The sequence below is a fragment of the Opisthorchis viverrini genome (assembly GCF_000715545.1).
Source record: "Opisthorchis viverrini unplaced genomic scaffold opera_v5_773, whole genome shotgun sequence".
NCBI lineage: Eukaryota > Metazoa > Platyhelminthes > Trematoda > Opisthorchiida > Opisthorchiidae > Opisthorchis > Opisthorchis viverrini.
Window position 1 is genome coordinate 1 of NW_008752450.1, and position 10,273 is coordinate 10,273.

The 10,273-nt window shown below is 44.6% G+C and overlaps 1 protein-coding gene across 1 annotated transcript in view; it reads left to right on the forward strand.

Moving 5' to 3' along the window:
- Positions 1-57: 57 nt before the first annotated feature.
- Positions 58-10,273, forward strand: part of T265_12072 (hypothetical protein) — a gene marked incomplete at both ends in the record, with an annotated part of 41,683 nt that continues 31,467 nt past the window's right edge. The window contains one exon of the mRNA XM_009179013.1: positions 58-343. Coding sequence (XP_009177277.1) covers positions 58-343 — 286 coding nt within the window. The remainder of the gene's footprint in view (positions 344-10,273) is intronic.

Below are 10,273 nucleotides of genomic sequence, written 5' to 3' on the forward strand. Positions count from 1 at the left end.
AATCGTCCTCGTGTCTAGATGTGGGCGCCTTGGCAATATCCCAGCCTACGTACAAGCATGAATTACACACATACAGATAAATTCGTGCCACATCAGCCGTCGCATGGTGCCATCAGCCGGGTCGCCTTACTCGTTGCATCCAGCTCTGTCTATCTGGCTGCCTTTAATGTCAACACCCTGAAGCAAGCAGGACAACAAAATACCCTTGCTCTCACACTGGACTCGCTTGGCAGTGATGTTTGCTATGTCACAGAAACAATAATTCACGATGCAAGCACGATGATTAAGCTAATCGCCCTATCAGTCGCTATTCGCTTCCGGCAACGCGCCTCGCGATCCAAAGGTTACTGAGACAGAACTTGCAGGGTTTGGTGTCGTCCTGAGTCACCGAGCGGAATGATCCTTGCTTGACTGATACCTGTTAATAGTCGCCCTTAACCGGTTCATCTGGCAACGTCTATTAAGGTGTCTCACAAGCTGATGTATGTGTATTTGCCGTGTCTGCTTACACCCCAACTGACTGTAACTCTGATACCATTAAAGGGAAGTTTAACGACGCTCCGGATGCCCTATTGTGGGGAATTAAAAGCTGAGATATCGTTGTGGTTGCGTGAGGTCTGAACACCCAGGTGCGCAGGGTTGGCGCATCTGAGACTCAATAAACTGATCGACATGGACTGGATTTGGTAGGTACGGACAATGGCGAACGATTACTTCAGCAGACTGTTTTCATGTAGTACTGACTTCCCAACTAGCGGAAGTTTTCTAGCCACATGGTGTCCTCCAACGACATGTAGGCAACGAACTCAAACAGGTCGGATTCCCGTCAGTAGATCGGGATCTTAGACTAATTTAACTGAATCGTCTTCTAGATTCTCCTCCAACTGCTCCACTATCAGACGTGAATTTATACTGGGATGAAATTGCCACCTCTTTGCATAGCGCTGGGAGTTTCGCATATGGAACGGCTTTAACAGACACTTCACTCAAGCACTGAATATCAGATCGAACAGTAGCCCTGCTTAAATCTCGAAGAAATGTCACCCCTTGTCCCGAACATAACTTGACCCGACGAACTACCAGACGTCAAGTGAAAGTGAGTGTGTGCCGACCGTCAAGTCCGGTGAACACGGAAATCTAAGCAATCGGAAGGGGCTCAGATATGCATGGATTCCCGAAGACTGTTTTAGTTTATCTGTACGGCTGGTCCTCGGAAACCACCTGTGAGCAAACCTATCAACAATCAAAGTGAAGTGACCATATTAAATAAAGAATAACGCATCGATCGTTGGACTAAATACTTCGAACAACATATGTGGCCGCCCGCTGCCACTCATCTGGAGCCTACAACTGACGCAGAATCCTGGACAGTGAACGTGGAACCCACTACGGCCTCGGAGGTTTATGATTGTGTATGTTCACTCAAGCTTCACCGACTGTCTGGTTCGGATGACCTCCCACCCGAATTCTTCAAAGACTGGAGTGAAACCCTCAGTCAGCGTTTGATAATCTGCATGCCTGTATTTTGTAAAAGGAGACCGTGTCAGACAACTGGGAGGAGTCTGTGATACTGTCCATTTTCGAAAAATGGACTCGTAGTGAATGTGTTAACCACACGGGGGTCAGCTTACCTCGGGTCGTATCTTGGAAGTTGTATTAGTTCTCATTAGGTGTGACATGAGGTCAGTGCACAAATCTGAAAGGCTCGGGTCGTGTGCTAATTTGAAACACGTATGGCTTCAAAGTGATGTATCCCAGAATCTCAAGGGATGTATGATTGTAAGACTTGGTCTGTTGAAGCAGCGGTACTGAAACGTTTTCAGATGTTCGACAACCGTTGCTCCAGAACCATAGCTCGTGTGGGTTTTTGTCAGCGAATCCATAACGAAGCAGTTAGAAAGCGAGTTTTCGGTTGTGCAACGGGGGCTTACGTAGGATAATGTGTCCAGCATCAGAAGCTGCTTTGATTAGTTGAACACTGACGTCATGCTGTGAATGATGATCGTGATGATGGACTGTACACTTGCATAACGTATCCTCGGATACGTAAACACCTTTTCAATTGCAGTTGCAGTAAGTTCGGTTTTTGGGGCGTTCTAAAGAGAATCGGTCGTTGTATCCCATTTATTGTGGATTTTTTAATCATCATTCTGACTAGATGCATTGTCGTATTTAAGATCAGTTTCTAACAAGGTATGAAACCGATACACTACATCTTATCGGACATAACTACCTATATCGTCATGTGGGAAGCATATTCGCAATGATTTCATTGAAGCCAGATCTCCAACGTGCTCGTCAAAGATGAACGCCCACTCTTCCGTTGTGTAATTTTCAACATTTAAGCTGAACGTTTGCTCCGGAATTTCATGTGAATGAGCCATCCAAAACATTGGGTACAGTTGTTTGTGTGCAATAATCACGTGCTGTGGTAGACACCTGTCAGCTGCGGTCTACTCATTCGGTTGCACTGTTCAGCGAAACTGCATATACGCACTATCGAAAAGATTGATCTGATTTACTAATTAGTGACACCAACTAACGACAAGATAAGACTGTTGTGGTGGGTTGCTGGTTTGTAGAAAGCGGACGATTAAATATGAAGGACAACTGTGCATTTGAATTGTCGATGGTTAAGCCCATTTCATCTAGATGACGGCCATGGAAACTGAGGCATCGTTCCCTATTACGGACGCTTAATTAAAGTAAACAGTTGCCCATTTATTCAGTTCAGCAAGGCAGCGTGCCGTTGTTTTCCCAATACCCGAACTCATATCGTTTCACAGTATTGCTCATTCATGCAAATGACCACATCTTTTTTGTATCCTGTTGGGTTGGGGAAATCGATTGTGACACATAGAAAACCCTTTCTTACTATTCCCCGGGGACTTTAAATACCACCTCTAATAAGATATCCATTGACATCCCTACTTTGAAGACTTGGTTTCATTAATCATCATCATCAATGACAGCAACATCAGTGTTGGCACTGATGCTTCCCTGCCGTTTCATTGAACCGACGTTTATTCGGAAAAAAGGCAAACGGTGCGTTGTAACGGGATCCTCGAAGAGCAGTTCAGGTGGCCTCCTGCAACACAGCTTGTGACTGTACATACGGATGATTGATATGTAAACGCTAATTGCCCGTCAGAGGAGGAAAAGTGCGAGTACTTCCAGTAAAACTTCAGAAGCCAGACGATCTTTATCCAACCCCCTTGAAAAACTTTTTGGTTACTCACGTGGTGCTATGTGGAGTGAGAAGAGTGTCCGCAGAATGGGGCACCTCAGCAACCATCTTTTTCTTCAGAAAGGAAATGTTAACTCTTTGACGTCTGTGGTGTCCATCGAAGGTTGACTGAGCACAGAGAGAGATCCATGAAAGTCAAGCTGGTTTCCATCTTACCAGAGGATGCGTCCGTCACATTCACCCCTCAATGGATTCTGGTACAGCGATACTGCTTCCAACAACCAATCCTGGTCATCCTTGACTAGAAAGCTGCGTTTGACTTTGGTTTCGTCTGGCTGCGATTGCAGTGTCTAAGGAACACGGGTGGTTCTTATAAATTGTTAGTCCTCAGAGCTCTGTGCCAACTCCTGTAGACGTGTGAAGGTCTACTCCTGAACTGAGCTCACCTCATCCAGTCATATCAGTTTCTCTTTCACTTTCTCCCCACTCTATATGATCACTGGAGACTAGTCCGCAACATCTAATGCCTATAGGATCGGAGTGCTCTCAAGGCGTTGTCTCACGGTTGTCGAGCGCACAGGTTACATAACTCTTCTTGGATCCGACACCACCGTAATGTAAACAACGCTAAATAGTGTAAGTAACTCTGTTTCACGTTGTAGTATGCTCCTCACACCACAAAGCGTACATTGTTGCCACAAGGCTGGTTCACACCCGAACGGATTGCTGTAGAAGAATCGATGAAGATAGTGAGCAAATTTATCTAACCAGGGAGCTGTTTTACTCCTGGTGGCCTAGCTAAAGATAACCTCTCTATCCGGATTGGGAAGGCCAAGACGGCTTCTTTCAACCTGAATCTTTTGTACCTCAAGCGCGCCATCAGCTTATTTATCCAGAGTATGGTTACAATGCTGTGGTGCATCCCGTCTTGGCGTATGGGTCAGAACCATGACCATGAGTGAGTTTGTACTGCCATTCAGAATGGAATTTTCAAAGTTAAATAGTTCGTTAGAACATTTTGCTCGGTTTACAAACTTGAATACTGCCTTACTACGTCCGAAACTTTGAATTTGTTGGACAAAGTTAATCAACTGAAGGATAATTACAAGCGAATATTCATCGAAAAACACCTTAAAAGCGGCCGAGCCATGGTGCTTTAAGTTTACTAAGCGTGCGCTATCAAGCCTCATTCTTTGCTGAAGACCGAAAGTTCTTGATCGCCATAGGTGATTCACGTTGGATTCTACGGTTTCATGTGATATAACGACATCCTTCCCGCCAGGACTTGACCCAATGGTCTTGTTCATCAGTACTTGTTGTCGTGTAATTTCATGACTTGCTCGTATTCGTAGCTAAATCACCGTGTCTATGCAGTCCTATGAATGCCAAAAATGAGCTCGCATCCCGCCACCATATGCCCCACAAAAGACACCTTGGCAACTGATTCCAGATTCCATATAGAAGCCATGTGACAGAAAAAATTTTGGTCATCAGTTTGGCATATCAGTACTTTGTAGTGTTAATTGTCTTGTGCTGCAGACTTGAGTCGAAATCATCTCACTGGAAACTGTTGGGCTGTGATAACCTATGGATTAATGCTTGTTGTACATTTGAAGCCTGCCGATCACTTCTGTAAGGTGAAAAAATTTCAAGAACCACTAAAATTTGCGGAACAAACCTAATTGTTTAATCTATTTCCAAGTAGCCTTCATGATAAGACCGGTTCAGTCGTAAGTAGACGATATGTTGTCTATCCCAAAAGTTCAGTTTGTGAGGTGTTTGGCGTTGGTTATGGCTCCCCAGTTGAATGTACGTCGACTGACCACGGAACGCATCGTTTGAAAGCTTGTGTCTTCGACCCTGCTACACAGAACATTTTTTTTCTGTCCACCGGATTAGCCTTTGATGTGTTTAAAATAAAACCGATCTCAATGCAATAAGTGTACTTTTTCCTATCCATCCAGAATCTCACAAATGTCATTCCATTCACGTGTAATTATTGTTCCCTTCTTATCCCTATGTTGTTCTGTTCACCATACATCGGCTGCCTACTTTGGGGAAACTATCTTGTTTCGTGGGTGTTGTTGGGCTTCGACCAATCTTAATTATTTTGGGAGCTTTTACTAACATCCGAACGATTTCCTCCATTTGAGTACCCTGGTGCCTAGTTACGGTTCCATATCCTCAGATCACTTCCCGATCAGTTGTGGGAAGTTGATGGAACAAGAATTCATCCAAAGTCACTGCCTTCCACAAAGGCAGACGACTCCGAGGCCAACCAACCATCACCTTTTGTGATCAGCCTCCACTTGAAACTAGAATGGCACCCGTCACCAATGTGATGATGAAGTTCCTCTGAGTCCGCTTAGAATGCTCCTGGAAGTTCTCAAAGAACTTTAGTGAGGGTTTTTACGCGTTCATTAACAGCCGTTCTTGCAAGTTTAGACTTGAAGTTTACTTCTCCCCAAAACATTGGTTATGATCATCTAGGACGAAATTTATTGAGTGCATTAGGACCATCACAGTTTGTTTTGCCAAGTTTCATTGATCTTCCTACCGATTCTCATGTTGATAGCTTGAGGAACGCCAACGTGTCAGTGAAAAGTTCCGAGCGCGGCACCGCATCCCATTCCCTGTGAAGTATTTCCAGTGGGACGGTACCTCTTGGATTTTCCGTCGGCCCGACGTCGCCGTCGGCCCTTCCTGATTCCATGAATAATCACTTTCATACCGCTGTGCCATTCACAGCTATCTGTGATAACTCAAAAGGGTGTAGGAAGAAAACATTCCCTTCCATTCTCGCGGCACACCGCTACCCTTGATATGATTTGTGAAATCGACTGTTTCTGTTTTCTGTAATAGCCGTTTCCTATTTATCCTGTTGATGGACCAGTACACCTCACATTGTTGGCCGTATTATGATTCAGTTGCCAGTACAGCGTCTTCCCATCACCTGGTTGAAAATTATTGACCGAAAAGTTTTGATACTATTAGGGAGTTTTCTCTCGGTGAACAATGCCAGTCTGCAAGTGCATCACCATCCAAATCACATTCCAGTTATTTGAATCCATGCTATATTGACTAATTGTACCCCTTCATCTTCGGAATCCTGTGCCATTATTTCCCTCCAATGTGCAATAAATTATCGTTTTATCGCATATCAGCGGATAACTTGTATTACATCTGGGAACGATTCGCAAGGATGAACGACAGCTCACGCGTTGAATTTGATTTCAGTGTAGCTCAGCTGCAATCCGTTCGGGCAACGCCTGGTTGCATGTGGATTTCACCATACCGCGACCTTCGTAGACCCCATCTTCACTATAATTAGCTTCCTATGGGTGAACAGAAGGTACAATCTCCAATGTCCCGACAAACTGCACCACGCGGATACTTCTGGCTTTTCGGTAGAATGTCGAACACCTACGCTGCCTACTAATTAATGCGGTGTAACAGCGAGGAACCGGGTCGGACTGGGCGAATTGGTGGTCATGTTCTCAGTTTGTCGTCACACAGCTTTATGCTCGAAATTAAGCGTGAAGTGTTTACATTCGATTGGTGTACCCTGATACTACTCCCGAAATACAGAAAAGCCGGTGGCGTGTGAGAGCTACCTGCGTAAGCCTGATAGATTTCGCAGCTAGAATCGGTCGTATTACTGCTGCGCTACCCTACAGAGATGAATGAGTCATATATGAAGAAGACTTCTGTCCAGCAAGCAGTTACATTTTAGCATCAAATCCCATGTTGAGTTCGTGGAGGGGAGAAAAGGTCTTTCATTTCGACTCCGATATTCAACACCTTGCTCGTTCTCCCTTGTGCTTTGCAATCGCGCACTCAACTGCACAGCGGCGCCTGTCCCCAGCAGTTTGCCAGGTTAAAAATTGCCGCATAGGTTGCTGATTTTGGTTACTATGACTGGAGTACTAGGTAGTGGTGGTGTCTGGCGTCTTTAAACTCGAGTTCGACGAAGATTTTGTTCTCCATGAATCAACCTACTTTGTTTCTCCGAAATCTGTCGTCCTTGTCGTCAAATGACACTTCGATGTGACTTACTCGCCGCACTTTCATGTTATTTCCTTTAAGGTCCTATGTCATGACGTTTCATCAAACAGGCGGACCGACTGTGGATACCGCTGCACAGTTTGCGATTAGTTAGAATGCGCTTTCATTCAAACTACCAGATGATTGTTTCAGTTCAATCTGTAGGTCACCCCACTGGTTCCCTACAGGAGCGAATATTAATGAGATGGAATGTATTCATTTATCTGGTAGTGTATGATCGGTCTTGAGAGATGTAACTATTCCGCGAGCTATACTAGACAGCAGTTCGTTCCACAATATTCAGCCCCGCCAGGAAGGTCAAATAAGAGCAGTGAAAACCCGTACTAAGAGGAATTATGAAGTGGCTCGGAGCACGCAGGTTAATTCAATTGTGCAGACATGCTTATCTATTCGCTGTCATCCAGGATCTTGCAAGGTAGTTGACTTCAATTCCAAGGGGTTTCACACTTGCCTATACTCAAAGTCTACCTCTGGATTTGAACGAAGCCAACTATGGTTATTATTTCACTGATTCAACCTCTAGGCCTGCAAAAATATGCGGATGTGAACGTATGGACAAGTCTCTCCTCAAGCGTCGAGCCTCCCCGGAAAATGATCTCAGAATGAATGACAAAGCACAGTACGGAATAAGCCCACCCGTCTAGTCATCCCCTCACTGATGATTTCACCTCGATTGGTGATGAAACGTTTGTAATCCAGCTGCCAGGCTCGGCGAACAGACCAACAACCAAACATAGTTTAGTAATTTTAAATGAAAGCTGACAGAAATCGAAGACCGATATTTATATTTGACATGTTGGCGCATTATCTGTGGGTGGTGCATGATTATGCGCTGACACCCTAGTGGGCGACACTATCTAAAAGTTACCCCCACCTCCGCCGCGACTATACACTTAAATCTATGCGTAATTTTCCATGGATTCTAACGGAGCTTTTGCTCTCCTGGTAAGCTCAGCCGCGTGGACAACGTCGGCCTACTAGACCAACAACAAACATAGTTTAGTAATTTTAAATGAAAGCTGACAGAAATCGAAGACCGATATTTATATTTGACATGTTGGCGCATTATCTGTGGGTGGTGCATGATTATGCGCTGACACCCTAGTGGGGGACACTATCGAAAAGTTACCACCATCTCCGCCGCGACTATACACTTAAATCTATGCGTAATTTTCCATGGATTCTAACGGAGCTTTTGCTCTCCTGGTAAGCTCAGCCGCGTGGACAACGTCGGCCTACTTGAACGCGGTCGAAAATCAAGTCATTGATCACTAGGCACCCGGTCGCGATTGGACATGGAGTTGAAATTTACTCTTCGTTTTGGGTCACAGCACGAAGTAGTTGCCACATAGATTGAAATTCCTCGAGGCTGTGTTGATTAATTCATTCAGCCCCGTACCGTTCACTCAAGAAGACATCAGAGTTACTTTCAAAATAGCTTGCTTTGATTGGTCAATTGAGTTACAGTTAAGTTCCATACAAACAAGACAACTTACCTCGTACTCTGCTTCATTATATTCTGTTTTACACGTATCACGGCAGACGAAGATCATAGGAAGTGCATTCATCCCTCAACATATTGTTATTCTCACTGCTTTGTTCAAACTTACCTCAAAAGCCTGTTCCAAACCAATAAGCATTATTCACAGGTATTCATGAAGGCGATCAAAGTTAGCTTTGGGTTCGTTTCATAGAGGATTAACAACGGTGAAACATGTTAAAAAGTGAAGGCAAATAGAGCTTGGTGGGTTCCATACTTCCGTTAGGAAGCTCGAATTGTTCCAGCATGTTAAATAAGTCATTCCTGGTGCGTGGTGGAATTGCCGGGCGATAGCGAAAAACAGTCACAAGCAGCAAATTCATTGTCTGGTTTCAAACCGGTGGGTAATCAGTGAAGATGGCGCGTATGCAAGTGTTTGTTTCATTCAGAAGTACTGGTCAGTGGATTGTTTTCAATTTCACTGTGAGGAGTAAATGTTCAAACCAATTCAACCGTGCTCACAAACTGGTCGGGCAGGCTACGGTGTCTCGTACTTTCCTCGACAAATCATATGGACAGATTAGTTTTCGAACGCTACTTCTGATTTTGATCAGGCTTCATTGAAAAAGCGCTGACAACGAAACCACTACAATCACAAACCCACCCGCCACAATTTAGGTTCCATAAATTATCAAGAGGCACACAACAGAGATCGCCACGAAACCGTTGGATGGCTGCCCTCATCCACAACTTGGTCGAGCTAGAATTACTGAGCTTTGTGTAGGGACAAAACATCCTAGACCACTAGCCGAGTGGAAATCGAAAAGTTAGATAGCCAAACGATGCCTTTACCACCTGTGTCGTTGAATAAGCACTGGTGAATAGACGCTAGTAGCAGCTCAAATTAGTTGTAGGTGGTTTGCGTGATTCCGAAAATTCATGTTCACATCCCTCGTTCGAACAGTCCTCCTGTTTTGTCACAATTATTCTGATGCGTCTAAACCAAAGGGTGGGTGACTCACCAAAATAATTGGACTAGGTCGGAAGGAGGACTGTTCAAACGAGAACAATGTGAGTGAGGGTAGCTCAAATTTTGTTTTCTGGCAGTATTCCGACTTTGTTCCTCTTTGAATGGATCCGATGGTGACGTTAAACTGGAATTCCATTCTGAGGTCTCCAGTTCTGTTTTTTGTGTTGTGAACAAGCCAGACGAACTGACTGTATTTTTGTAACAAGAGCTCATTGGTCCTGTGAACTTTGTTCTAACCATTCCTAAATATAGTGTAATACATACCCTCGATCTTCGAGTTGTTTTCGCAACGCCTGATCTGTCACGAAGAGACTGGACCTTTCCGTGGTGTGACGGTTTGCGCACCTCAGCGATCCATTGAGCTATACTGGAGAGTGTCCCGCGACACTCACAGAGTTAGCAATGTTGTGGAATGTAGGTAGCTCGGGTGCGATGTTTGGTTGTTGGTCTGTTCGCCGAGCTTGGCAGTTGGATTGCAAACGTTTCATCACCAATCGAGGTGACATCGTCA